We start from the raw sequence: 14524 nt of genomic DNA, 5'->3' as shown, positions 1-14524 counted from the left end.
ACATTGGTTTAATTGTGCAGATATATTTGAATACAAATCCCTCTTTTGAATAAAACTACCCCCCCCCCCCCCCTATATTTTTAACAATAGTTGTAATATGGCCATAAATATGAGCTTTCTCGTGTGGAAACTCAGTTTTGGGACCAGTGTGTATTCTAAGGGATTTTTTTAGATTTTATGTTTTTAGTTAATATACTCCAATGTTTTTCCAGAGTGAAAGTCTCTTTACCAAACACGACACCGTGTGCTGCTTTGTGACAAAATATCTGATTGGCATGTTATATTTCAAAGGTCACTAAAAGAAGTATACATCATGTGAGCTCAGTGTGATGAAGTGAATGTTGTATATTCTCCCCCGTACCTCAGATCTCAGATGCTCTGATCAGAAGGGTACACATGACAGAAAGCCAGTGGGGGAAGGGCACACTGACTCCAAGGATGACCAGTGACTTCGACCTGACTCTGGACAGTGGGCCACTTCTGCAGACCATCCAACAGCTGGACTTCGTTCAGATGAAAGGTAGAGCTGAGGAAGTTGTGTATTTTTTTGTCATATGTCTTGACAAAGACATTAGGATTGGAATATAAATGTCTAGATTAGACTAGATTCCTATTCTACTAGATTGGAATCTAGATTTCTCTTTTTGACTTTGGGCGAGAGTTTCCATAATCCTCACTCACAGTTCTGGCTTTCATTAAGTAAAGCTTCGTTAAAAGAATGTCAATAGTTTGCACTCACTGTGAGAGTGTTATTAATTGCCTTGCCATTTAATTTTCACAGGTGTCGGCGGGTGTTTCTAAACTTATTGTGATGAAGTGGCACTCATTCTGTGTGTGAGTATGATTGATCGGAGACATTGTAGTAATTGTGGCTCAGTTCCCTCTGCAGTCCCAGCTTCCCCTATCCTGCAGCTGGAGGAATGCTGCACGCAAAATAACAGTGCCACGTTGTCATGGAAACAGCCACCCCTCTCCACAGTGCAGGTGGACGGCTACATCCTGGAACTTGATGATGGGAACGGAGGTCAATTCAGGGTAGGTTCTTGAATGTTCACATCTGTGCTTGCTTGATTGTGTCCTTTACTAATACCAATACCACTACTTACACTTATATTTGGATACTCCACTCAAAGCGCTTGATACGTAGGTAATAAGGGCTCCTGCCCCATCACCACCATCATGTTGCACTAGTTTAAAAGCTGCTGCTAAGAGCATTTATTTAGATAGTTTAATCAGAAAGACCTGTGCCCCATTAGGAAAGTATGAAGCTCTTACTGCTTTACATCTGGAATGTGTCTTGAAGGTTGCAGTGCTATTGTTGAATTTCCCAAAGTTCTTTTTTGATTGCTGTGACACAGAGTCGAGTTGACGTGACCTCAGTGAGTCATAAGAATGGCAAAGGTCATGTGACCAAGAGGACCTTAATTCTCTGTGCTCAAGTGATTTGAGCAGCTCATGAGAAGTGAAAGTGACTGCATATAAACTGCAGATGATCTCAACCGGCCTTTTAAAAGCCATTGATCAAAGTACAAAGAAGCCGTCGGAGTTTCAGAGCTGCACAGCCACCCCTGTCTGCTGGCAGCTAATGCATGCCTCTCAAATTACATTCCTGCAATGGAACAATTTGAGCCCTTTAATTCATTTTTTTTTAATTGAAAGGCTTTTTGCTGTTAAATTATACTTCCATAACATGAGAAGGGTCTTTCTACTAGCAGTTTAACAGTTTTAAGGATGTGGGCCCAGTGATAATGGTCAGTTTGGCATGTCACTGTCAAACCTGGGAAAGAAGCTAACATTTACAAATTGATGGTGGGAAGGGGAATGAAAACGTTTTCTACACATTTTCTATGTACGGTTATACTGCATGTAACCATGGGCTTGAGAAAAGTGGGCTTTTCTACCTGCTAGAATCAGAGCAACCGTTATGAACTGCACTGAATGGGACCTTAGAAATCAACCGTGTTGTTTTAAAAAACACTGTTCACTTTGCAGTAAGAACCTGCTTTTCTTTAAAATCTTATGAGGCTCTAAAAGTGAGGTCTACTACATGCAACAATACTGTTCTTATTTTTAAATTATTTTAATAACACTTGCATTTTTGTTTATGTTTTGTTCCTTGCAATCCTATTTTGAATACACCCCTACAGGGGATGAAAACCTTTGCAAATGTCTTTGTAAAAACCACAGGTTTTCTGAATATCTCTTCTGTTAGCTCAACACATTAGAAGGGCACAAGCTGAACACCATCAGTGCTGTTCAGTACAGAGGAAGCAGGTCTTGTTTCTGTTACCTGCTCTTCAACTAACTCCTCTCCCATCTCCCTGATACTTCACCCCCCTGCATTCAGCAGCGGCCTCCCATCACTAATAAACACCCAGCCTGCAGAACAGCTCATTTATTTACAATCAAAGACAGATTCAGAAAAAACCTAATTAAGTTCTAATTGACATGCTGCTCTGCCAAAATGCCACACAGCTTAGCGCAATTTGAATTGGCATTGAGCGTCGATGATGTTTTTGCAATGCTAAACATCCAAGTTACAGATTTTCTTTTTCCGTTTGGGGTTGTTTTTTTCTATATCTGAGGTTCTGTTTTAATTCAAAAATAAAAGTAAAGGTCACTTCTGTGGAAATGTATTTATTAGTTTGGCTTACTCTCAAACTTCTCAAGCAGTTTCATTGTATTCTGCTTATTTGTTTACGGTATGTAGAGCTAAGCCAGTGGCTGGTTTCAAAATCCCTGTGAAAGAATCTGAAAGGCATGAGGTCTTCCAATACCCTGGATCCATTACCAGGGTGTTGTGAACTTAATATCCCATTCGCAGATACTGTATTTGAACAAGGACTTTACGTTGATGGTTCTTGTTCTTGTGTAAATGGGTTAGGCTGCGATGGGCATCCTTCCCATCTTGGCCAAGTGTAAAAACGGGTCCTTTCGTGTTCTTGCTGTGTTCCTAAGAATGATCATGTTAACGCAAGATAACTAAATACATTTGATTAAAATAAAATTGCCGTTTAAAGTCCCGTGTCTTATATTTATACAGATAATCATGAATGCATTCTGATTATAACACTTTTTATCAGTCAGGACCTGACAGACCTTACTAAAGGCCCTCATTAGAAATGACAGGAAAACATTTCTCGGACTGCATTTCTTAAGACGTGGGACAGACTGTTCAGCTTTCCTTAGTGCCTCAAGCATGTAAATCCATCTGGTCATTTCTCAGCAGTAGAAACAGAAGTCAAAGCATGCATGGAAGGACCAGTTTGTGTATTATTGGAGATTAAGATGTTGGTGATGATACACTTATATCTTTTCTGTTTAAGAATGCGTTATAATTACACTGTTTAGAAATTATATTTTAGTAGAGATTTCTATAGAATTGAAATTCACCTTACAACTTTTATGCTCCTATAAAATTCTTCTTCTGTAAGGCCAAAAGGAGTCTTTTGCATGAATCCCTTGAAACTGGAGAAGCAGCCTCCACTGACCGATCAATGCAGTGCTTCCCTCTGACAGGCGCTTCACAGAGGGGTGGAAACTCAGTTCTCCTGTCCCGTTTCCTCCTGCAGGAGGTGTATGTAGGGAAGGAAACCATGTGCACAGTGGACGGGCTGCACTTCAACAGCACTTACAAGTGCCGTGTGAAGGCCTTCAATGTCAGCGGAGTGGGGCAGTACAGCAAGACACTGGTCATGCAGACCTCTGAGAGTAAGTCTCTTAACTTACAGAATTTCCCTGAATACAACATATTGACCCCTGCATGCCCATCTGATTTTTACAACTTCTCAAAAAAACAGGACAGGAAAAGGGCCCATTACTCAGTGGATGCTAGTGGTATGAAATCCCTAATGTAGTCCAAGTGGACATTCAGTTTTCATCTCTCTAAGCCTGCTATGTTCTTTGGTTTCGTTATAAACACAGGCGTTGCTTGTGATGTGCAGATACTGGATTAAATGCCCCGTCTTTCCCAGCATCTTGCACAGTAACTACCGTGCAGGTTTGAAAAGCTCTTGACCATTTAGCATATGTGTCATAGCTCACAAAAAAATCATAACCATATTTATAAGCTGAACATGAACTTGAACTTGAATTTTATTGCCATATGTAACCGGTACTGGTACAATGGAATTCATACTTATAAGCTGTTACAAGAGCAATTTAAATTCTGTGTTTCTTCATCCTCCATCCTTCTCCCAGATCAATATAAAATCCCCAAATAGACTCAGTATAATTGGTCTATTTTTCTAAAAGTAACAAAACACCCTCCCCCCGCTAAACAACAGTATATCATTATTGACTAGTGGTAAAGAGGTGTGGCACTAGTGGATTCGGTTCCGGACCAGGGTATCTTCTGCGTTCACATGTCTTTTTACCAGCATCTACTCTTTCTTCTCAACTTCCAAAGACCAGCTTGGCTAATTGGTGTCTTGAAATTGTCCCTGTGTGTGTGTCCACTCTGCCAGGATGTCACTGTGCATCCTGTCCAGGTTGTAGCCCTGCCTGAGTCCTCTGTCTGCAAAAAAGGCAGCAGAAGGTCAATATAAGGGAACAACCCTTACTAGGAACAAAGGTCTTTCTGATAAGGGATCGATGGATGTAAAGCAGTAGCACCAATTTCAGATCAATTGTCTATGGCTTTCTCTGTCCTGTACTGTTTCCCTATAATAACATTTATATTTAGTCACCATCTGTTGTATAAGCTCTCACTGCCACCTCAAAGCTCTCATTACTGAGCTGCCATGTCTAGGATTTTATACCCACTAGTTTTCTATCCAATATTATATGCAAGCATTCAGGCGTAGCATGCCAATATGACACAAACTGCTACATACCTTTGTTAGCACCTCTTGCCATGGTGTGATCTGTTTCGCACAAGGCATTCCCATTGTCGAAACGGGTGATGCCACTCGCTGTAAGATCTCAGGTGACAGATGTAATGATGGGGTCCCAATTAGAGCAAGTTATACTGAAACATGGGCCACACTTAAGTAGCCTTATGCTATAATACAACTATTTCACATTTCTAATTACATTATTGACTAGCAGGTTTATGGCAATGAGAGTACTGCAGGGATTGTGACCATATGGTGTCAGGGAAAGAAAGAGTAAAGATCAAATCTTAGGTCTTGGTGAAGGAAGGGTCCGGGTTAGTATGCACTTCTCTCACGCATGCCAGAGCTGTTTCATTTCCTGGTGAATGCTGATGAGACTCGCAGTGCTCCAGTTTAATCCTCTGGCACTGTCTGAAGTTCAGAAAACAATAGTGCTGTAGCAACTCCAGCTTGCTTTCAGGCAATGGGTGCTGGGAAGGACAGGCTTCCCAGGTTGCATTGTCTTGTATTTTCTTCTCTCTGTGCTGTCAGCTTTTCTCTCCTTTTCTCTTTCCCCATGCATTTCAGCTGGATACACTCCATGCGATTTAAAAAATCTAGCAGCAGGTATGGATGTGTTACATTTCCTGTCCGCAACACCTCGGGCACAGTGCCAATGATAACGTGTCATTGTGAGTGGTACAAGTGCTACCTTATAAAGTATAGTCATACTTTACTTTATATGCAGTCTACATGACATATATCATCATAGATGTGTTTAACTACAGTGTGTACTGTACATCAATGTGTTTTTTTTACTTCACGAGTGAGGGTGCGATCTCAGATGTCTCTTGTGTGAGACTCTAAACAGCACCTGCTGACCTCTTCCTGCTCTTGAGTGTGATTGGTTAGGCCAGCTCTGCTAAGAAGAATGCATGTCTGAGGCCTTCATACTCTTTTCACACTTAAAAACAGGAATGCTGTGCATCTCATCTTGTCTCTGTTTTTAAATCTTGCCTCCTTCACTCTGAGCAGTAAATGAACGCACTTGGAAAAGCCCTTTAGGTTGTTTTTATTTAATTGGTTTATGCACAGCTGTTTTACACAAACCAGAAAATCTAAAGCAAACCTTTCGATGCAAACAATTTGAAATGACATGAATTAATGTCAAAATGAGTGAGTGGCAATTACCCAGTTTTGTTGGACTTATTGAAAACTGTAATAGCTGACCTTTTTTCAGTCACAACAATAAAAAGGGAGACTGAAATCTGTAACTAAAGCCTGTGTGACTTGTAAATGTCTTATAGTCTTCACTGGTATGAATTTTATTTCTCTCAATGCAATTATTTTGAAGTGCATTTTGTAACTTAAAAATAGAACTGTGCCATGTCATTTGCTTTAGATATTTCTGTATTAATAAATGTTTTATACATTTTTCACTATTCTTGACCTTTTATTTCATGGTTAGACAAGCAAGACTCCCATTGGATAACAGAATTAGACATTTAAAAAGTTAAAAGGGTCTAAGCTAAAATGTCTTTAATTAAAATGATCATTTATCTACAGCCGCAACCCAGAAATACTCTGCTCTCTGCTGCATGATGAGAATTTCAGCTACAATAACAGGCAGAGATTGTAATCACCTTCATCACTTTGTTTATATTCCTCATGAGAGATGGCTTCTTGGAATTCATTCTATATTCTACAATAGTTTCTGTATTCAATTTCCCTAGAAAATATACATAGGACAATTTGGTGACCATGTCTGACAAACACAGTTGGTAATGCTGAATTGCTAATGAATGTGACAACACATGACTAATGAATGCATATTTCAGGGCACAAAGTATCTTCTTATTATCTAAGTCATCAGTAAGATTTGGAAGTAAAAATCAGAGAGGCTGACTGATCACGCTAACCAGTGGGATTCTTGCCCATCCCCCGTTTGCCTGTATTTATGTTTTATCCATTTCAGATTTCAACATCATCACCATTATTTACACCCTTACCTTACAGTCCAGGACTCGCTGAAGCCCCGCCCATGCTTGTTCTCTATCTGTAAAGAACATTTTAAAAAACAAATGCCTTTGTAACTGTCTTTTATTATTACTGTCTCAATTATTCTTTTTCTCTGTTTATTTGTCTTGCACTTTTTCATGTTGTTTATTAATCAGTAGTCTGCTTGTTTACACAAATATTTTAGACTACTGAATGGCAATTTTACTGAATGGCCATTGTAAAAATGGTCTGGAAACCAGGAAGAGGCTGTCAATACTGGTTTTGAATCCAGGCTTTGCTGCAGTTCCAAAACTGACACGAGTATTGCCAGAATTTGGGATCACTATCTGGCGTTACATAAAGAACATCTTCTGTCCTCTAACCCATAGCTGAGCTCTGATTTTCCTTTTATAAAGAGCCATGTGACCTGGAGCTTCTGTGGACTTTCTGTGCCTCCTGTTCCACTGGATAATGACAGGAGAACATTGGAGACTCAAAACTGCTGATACGAATTGTGGTACTAGTGAAGTGAAATTAAAAAATAAATAAAACATTGATTTTGAGTCCCATAGCATTTTACTGTAAGTGAAGTGAAGTAAAGGGCATAACAATACCAATGTATTTCTTTTGCACGTTTGTTTGTTGGTGTGTTGCAGTTGCCTGGTTTACCTTTGACCCCACTTCCGCCCACCCAGACATCATCTTCTCTAATGACAACCTGACTGTGACATGTAACAGCTACGACGATCGGGTGGTGCTGGGCAACACTGGCTTCTCACGCGGTATACACTACTGGGAGCTGAGCGTCGATCGCTATGACAACCACCCCGACCCTGCCTTCGGGGTGGCCCGGGTGGACGTGCTGAAGGACGTCATGCTGGGCAAGGACGACAAGGCCTGGGCCATGTATGTTGACAACAACCGCTCCTGGTTCATGCACAACAATTCGCACACCAGCAGGTGAGGAAATCCAGAGAGGGACTCCTCTGCTCTCAGGGCCTTCTTCTGTTTTGCTGATGTGTTGTCTTGTTGAGTAGCTTTTACTTGCCATGAACACTTTCCCCTTCTGCCACTTTGTTAAAATGCTATGACTTCTCTTCAGTTTAAAACTGAAGGAACATCACAAGATATACAGTACCCTGAGGCACCCCAGTGTCTGCTTATTGCAATATTTGTTGTCCTTGCAGCCTGTTTTCACAGTACTGTCTTTGCTCCTTCTTCTCTGCCTCTGGAGAAAAGCACATTGCCAGTGTGCCAGCTGTGTATAGCTGAACTATGCACAGCCTCCCACATGGTTCTTTAAAATATGAAAATGCTCTTCACAGGAGGAGACGTGCTATTCATATGATGAAGGAATAATGACTTTTGGAACGCATCTCACAGAACAGAGCTCTCTCTGCTTCCATGCAGCCCGGGGAGCTGGTTGTGTAGTCCCCTCTGAGTGGGTCTGTGTGTGTTTTGTCAGGACGGACGGGGGGATCAGTAAAGGGGCGACGGTGGGGGTGCTGCTGGACCTGACCCGTGGAATCCTAATCTTCCTGGTGAATGATGAGCAGCAGGGACCCATTGCCTTTGAAGCAATGGAGGGCCTCTACTTCCCAGCAATAAGCCTCAACAGAAACGTGCAGGTGACCTTCTGCGCTCCATGTGCTGCTCTCAGAAATACACTAATGCTTTTACATGTTTAGATGACTTGTGAGCTGTTGTAGGCTTGTCTTCTGTGTAATGACAGACATATCATAGCACACTGGATCAATAACTAATGGGTTGTTGGTTCAAGTCCAAGTTGCAGACAGTGAGATTGTTCCTTGAGTGAGGTACATTAGCTCTGTTTCTCCAGGCCACCCAGCTGTATGAATGGGGACCAGCATTATTGGTCTTGTGATGGCCAGTGTCCCATTAAGGGGGGAGGAGTGTCAGGTTCTCTCTGATCGCATCACACCTAGGAACCAGAATAAGCTCTAGTCTGATGAGCTGCTGTATGCAGCTCGAATGGAACAACCGGCCAGCCAAAGGTTATGATGGAAAGTGATTGGTCAATGACTGGTCAATTCAAGGAATGATTATGAAGATTTACAAAAGTTAAAAATGAAAGTTTTTGTATTATTAGTTTTCATTATTTCTGAAAACTGAGGTGGAATTAATAAAAATACTGTACTTTTGACAGCACTGATATTATAACTGTCAATATGTTAAATGTTGAGAAGAGTAGGGGTGTTGCCTGTCTGAATTGCAATTTTCCTAAAGCTCCCCTTTAATTCATCTGTTGGAGCTGTTCCTCACTTCTCCCCTGATCAGCTGTGTGAGTGGGGCTGCTGGTTCATAACGGCTGCCATGTGTCGCCCAGGTGGAGCTGCACTTCCGTGATGGATTAAGTGGGGATCCTATGGGATGATAACCACTATATCAATGCAGTTTTATTTCTATTTCAAATGAAAACAATGTCTGCATACATCAGGTTTCAGAGGTCTGTTTTATACTGCAGGTTCACAGCTCCCCCTCCTGTATGAGAAACCACATTACAGATAAAGTACAGGAAAAGGCTAAGGCTTTGCTTATCTAAGAAAGACGACTGTGTTACTTTGTTTTGTTTTAGCCCAGTTTACCTCTTTTTCTCAGGTGAGTCTACACACTGGATTAGCTATCCCAGATTTCTACACCCCAGGGCAACCAGAGCATCCCAGCTCAGTTTGTTAATGGAAGAGCGGCACCAGTGTGGACCAGGGACTGGTCTCTGTGTTCTCTTCGGCTGCATCCCTACTCCACACTTGTCCTCCATTACACTTGGAGGTTGGTCCGATCTCACGCCTGTGAGCACCCTGGAGTCGGTCCCAAGGGAAGACACAACACAGAGCATCCCCCGGAAAGAAAGAGGTCTTAAATTACAGCTGATCATGGGACATGTTTGCTGCTGCTTTCTGCAAAGCCAGATATATAGTTTTATGTCATCTCCAGGCTGAAGGCATGCTGTTCCAGCAACATCTGTAAAGAGCCTGTTTTTCAACTGGAAATGTTTCAGTTTTGCATACAGAACTGTCATGTATAACAGCTGTTTAGGATTTTTTGTTTAAAATTGCAGCAAGTAAACCTAAAATCTGCGGGTGCCATTCTCTGCTTAAGTCAGGTGACCAGCTGTTTTTTCCCCCTCTGTTGTTGAAATTTGGCTTTCTGCTGACAAGCCAAAACCCTTCTATCCTTACTATCTCTGTATCTTGGCTAATAGGGGTGTACACAAAACCTGGGGAACCGTACTAAAGGACAGCTTTGCACGGCTTGCTTCTATGAGTTACAATAATAGTCCTCTAGGTGGAGCAAGAATTCAGAATTTAAATATGGAGGTGGGATAAAATGTGCATATTGTCACCGGAAGTGAAAGAATTGAGTATTTGCACATCTCTATTTGACATCACTCTTTTTTTAACACTATAGATGGACAGATTTTAAGTCAATTGTTTCTTATTTTGTTATCTGCAAGCTTATCATCCCTTAATGTTTTATGCTCCTGTGTGGCCTAAACTTACAGCCCTTTGATGACCAAACCTTTATCTCCTCACTCTGTCTCTCTTTCTACTTCAGAACTCAAAATCCTGCCAGTCTCCTATCAGTCTGAGATAGCTTATCAGTGACCTACAGCCAGGGGGAATGCACTAAGCAAAGAGCTCGACACCTGCATTGGTCCAGAAAATACAATGACCGAATGGCAAAACGGTGTGCTCTTGGACAAAAGCCTGGCACTGGTATGTCTGAGGCTAGCTGACATTAGTGTGTGATGATCCCTGGAGCAAACAGTTGAATCGTGGGGGGCATTTTTGGCATGCCAGGTGTTTTCTGTTGGTAGCTTGTTACCTTTTAATGTCTACTACTGCAAAGGTGCAATTCAGCCAGAAACCAGCCTTCAGTCTTTACTACAACACAACAGCCTTTACTCGTGATGAGGAAATATCGCATTGATATTGCAGCATCTCCGTAATGCACAGGATCCATCGATTTCTTTAACTGCTGTGCAGCTTTTGCACAAGGTTCATAAGGTGCTACGGCAGCTGGCTAAAAAACAACAGTTATCTAGGTGATTGAGTTTTGGTAGTCTCTCAGTTTTGTATTGCTTATCATTATATACTGTATATATACCTCTTAGTGTCTTGATCATCATGGTTGTTGTTTTCTACTAGATTCTACTAGATTTCTTCATACCTTAACTAAAGCCAAATTTACATAATGGGCATATACAGGAAGGTCTGATTGTGTAAACATCCTGTGGTAAGAATTCAGTGGATGTCATTCTAGACTATTATTATATTATCTCGAATTGCTATAGCAGTTTGTAAGTCATTGGCCTTTAGTCAGGTCTAGGGAATAAATTCTGAAGGCTAAGAGTGTGTATTAGTTTGCACATTTCATATATCTGGGTTTAGGTTTTCACATTAGGTTTTAGTTCTCTGAAAATTACTCAGACTTCTTTCAGTAGAAGTAATGAATCATAAATATATTGCTTGTGCTCCTGAGTAGGAGGTAGGAATGGACATCAGTGGTACCAGCCACTGGATGAGGATTTTGCCAAGATTCTTCAGATCTCATCAGCCAGCACTAAGAATCAATTCCAAAAGTCTAGCCTTCACAATTCGCAATGATTTACTTGTAGCGACCAAAATTCCTCACCTCAGGAAATGAGTCTGCTCACAATGTGCAAGGGTGCTTATGAATACTCAGATATTTGGTTTTTTTTCCCTGGAGGGAATGAAAGTATGCCTACAGTAACTGGACAAATTCAGCACGATGGTTTTCAACAGCTTATAATACTGTATTTATGAAGGTGCTGTACAAAACAAAAAAATACTTACTGGGAGTGCCTTTCTAATGATTCTTTAAATCTGTTGGCAGTTGTCTGCTGGTGCCGTGCAAATATTTTTTGCAAAACACAAAGTTCGCAGGACATGCCAGTGTGACAGGATTCAGCATTGGTTGCTTATCATTTAGACTGAGAAACCTATTTACTGCTGGTCCTTGACACTGAGGAGGAACTGGGCTTTCGTTCCAGATTGCTTAGTCATTCCTCAGTAGCACAGGTCTCAGTAGATTGTGTTCAGTTGGGGTTGAAGGGAAAGTCGATTTTGCTATACCCAGTTGTTATAATGCAAACCAATGTGCCATCCCTAATCTGCTTGTGGAGCTTAATGGAAAATAGTCAGAGAATGAAAATGTATGTATAGTTTTCTGTGTTCTTCAGACCATGACATTGGCATAAATCAGCCATGGTTAGTTCAAGGACAACAATCCTGTATGTGTTGTATTATCATTGTGAAGGAAGGATTAATTAAGTAATTTAGCAAGCTATTGGAATGAAAGACGGCTAATATGTTTTATATAAATGAGATCCTACTGCTGATTGGAAATGTCGTTCATGTAATTACTCATTGGGCAAAAGTGCATGAAAATAAGCACTCCTGACATCCCTGAAAATTCTCAAAGCACAAATAGTGCTGACAAATCAGAAAGGAACATAGCTTTTTTGTTTTTTTGGTAAGAAGCATTAGTTGAACATTATTCTCCCTACAGTATTCGGCCAATCACCAATACTTTCACACCTGAGGCCAAACATTTGCTAGAAAATGAACAACATAATGAAGAACATTGAACGAGTGCAGAACTACCCTCAAATATCTTCATAATTACAAAAGAGGATTCATTTTCCTCTCTGTTGCTAGTCTCCAATGGAAAACTGTTAGACAAATTGGTGAAACACCATCTTCACATTAACAAGAGTGGAACCATATTCTGCTTGTGTGCAGTAATTCTTGAGGTTTCTGTATGGATAGACTGAATCTAATGTGGCTGGTCACAGCACGAATTAAATTCTCAAGTTTTTATTGCTCCAGCAACTGCTTGTACAAGCTGCAATGAAAAGTATGATTGGGCTTGAACAATCTACATTATTATCCCTCTGAAAACTAAGTGGAAATATCAACAAAAGCAAGATGTTATGGTTCAATGGATGGATGACATTAATTGTGACAGGAGGGTTTCACTGTGCTTTATGTGCAAGCCAGGAATTACACACTGCAAGGATGACTCATGACTGTACCATAATGAATGCTTTCTGGCACAGATGGAAACAGAAAAATGGGGAAGTATGCCAGGAGCTCAAAAACAAGGATTAGTTGATGCCAGGAGCTTTTAAACAAGCCACTGCAGAGACATCCTGTCATTTCTCCCCTTAGAAAAAACATATATTTAGAAACGTGAATTCTACTTATGTGTTTTCCAAGTTAATACAATATCCTTATAACTGTTTACAGAGGTATAACATAGTTAAGGCAGAGTAAAGTTTAGTGAAGCACAGTGAAATGATTAAAGCATAGTAAAGCATGACAAAGCACAGTATATGCATGGTAAATTGCATATTTACTTATTGGAAGACGGAATCTACATTACCATCCCAGTTCATGATTATTAAATGCTCTGTTGGTACGTTATTACATTACTCTTTAGAAGTATCGGTAACATTTAGTTCTAACTGATAAGCATATGTTGTGCCGCTTATATTTAACATAGCTAGCATTTGCCCTCATATACTGGTGCCATATCTTCATTCCCCACAGACATGTTCCCTATGCTAGGTTCATTAACAGAACTAACATGGAAGTCCTCTGTTCTTTTTTGAGGGGTCTGAAAAATTAAAATTGGAAACTGCTTTTTAGTTAACAATCTTGCTTTGTAGATGCTTATATAGCAGGTTTTCATCTTTGTACAATAGCTCTTATCTTGATCCCTATTGTGACTTTTTAATGCTTCTGATTACCTGTCACACACCAAATATGTAATGTGTGTCTTAAGGCTTATGCCGAATTAATATGTTCATCAGATCTGGAAAGCAGTTAGTCATAATTTCAGCTTACTTTATACACGATATTCAAGATTGTCCTTAGAAGACAAACACAATCAATCAAGCATGGTGAATAGCTTACAAGGGACTTGATACCTAAAAGATGCGTATAACCATTTAATGCAATGAATAGAGAAGGATTATGTGGCCGCCATAGTACTTACTGACTCCATTTTTAAATGGATTTTGATTAACTAGAAGGGTGCTATGCCAACTTGATTATCAAGTCCCACAATTTTTTTCTTCTGCGATCTCATTTCTAGTTTTAAAAGGGAACCAGTGTTATTGCTGGACAGTAAGATGTGGTTCCTTATTTGTGGGATGTGTGTGGCAGTGCCCACGTTCCTGCCATTAGTGTTATTTTCACAGTGACAATGACCATGTGTTCTAGTTAAGCCTTCTGTCCTGCTGGTGATGTTAATAGAATGTACTGTAACTCTTTGCCACCTCGTACCACTCTTTGTTTTTTATTTGCCTATTAGTGTGGTTATTATTGTCAATGTTGTTATTATTGCTATCTGATTATTATTGTTGCTGTTGAAAGGCCATTTTTTCTGTTCCAATGAATATTTAATAAATTAATTACAAATGCTCTAAGTTTCCTTGGTGTCCTTTGTTGTTCGTGTTGTCTGGCCTGCGATAGAAGGCTACCTTGACACAAACTGGAGTGAACTCCACGGAATATTTGTAGTTGCCTCTACAATAGGTGCTATAGAGACAGGGGCCGATGGTTCGTCTGAACACTTGACGGTGTTCGCCCACATCTGCAGGCAGATTTCTCTTTGCCACACTGAATGTCCACCCCGATGGTTTGCGCCATCCAGGAGACACG

At 40.5% G+C, this 14524-nt stretch overlaps 1 protein-coding gene across 11 annotated transcripts in view; it reads left to right on the top strand.

Moving 5' to 3' along the window:
* The window catches only part of trim9 (tripartite motif containing 9), a 46512-nt gene extending 32228 nt beyond the window's left edge, over nt 1–14284 (top strand). For 2 of the 11 annotated variants that reach the window (XM_069193260.1, XM_069193267.1), the window contains 7 exons: nt 367–520; nt 878–1035; nt 3573–3711; nt 5403–5441; nt 7469–7718; nt 8278–8440; nt 9432–14284. In XM_069193260.1, the coding sequence (XP_069049361.1) occupies nt 367–520; nt 878–1035; nt 3573–3711; nt 5403–5441; nt 7469–7718; nt 8278–8440; nt 9432–9509 (981 nt within the window). In that variant the 3' untranslated portion in view covers nt 9510–14284. Of the gene's footprint in view, nt 1–366; nt 521–877; nt 1036–3572; nt 3712–5402; nt 5442–7468; nt 7773–8277; nt 8441–9431 lie in introns of all 11 variants that reach the window. The other 9 variants (XM_069193257.1, XM_069193261.1, XM_069193256.1 and 6 more) reach the window with 6 other exon arrangements.
* Nucleotides 14285–14524: the final 240 nt, after the last annotated feature.

This window comes from Lepisosteus oculatus, chromosome 8, assembly GCF_040954835.1.
Source record: "Lepisosteus oculatus isolate fLepOcu1 chromosome 8, fLepOcu1.hap2, whole genome shotgun sequence".
NCBI classification, from domain to species: domain Eukaryota; kingdom Metazoa; phylum Chordata; class Actinopteri; order Semionotiformes; family Lepisosteidae; genus Lepisosteus; species Lepisosteus oculatus.
Note: the sequence above shows the minus strand (reverse complement) of the source record. Positions and strands in the feature narration are given on the sequence as shown.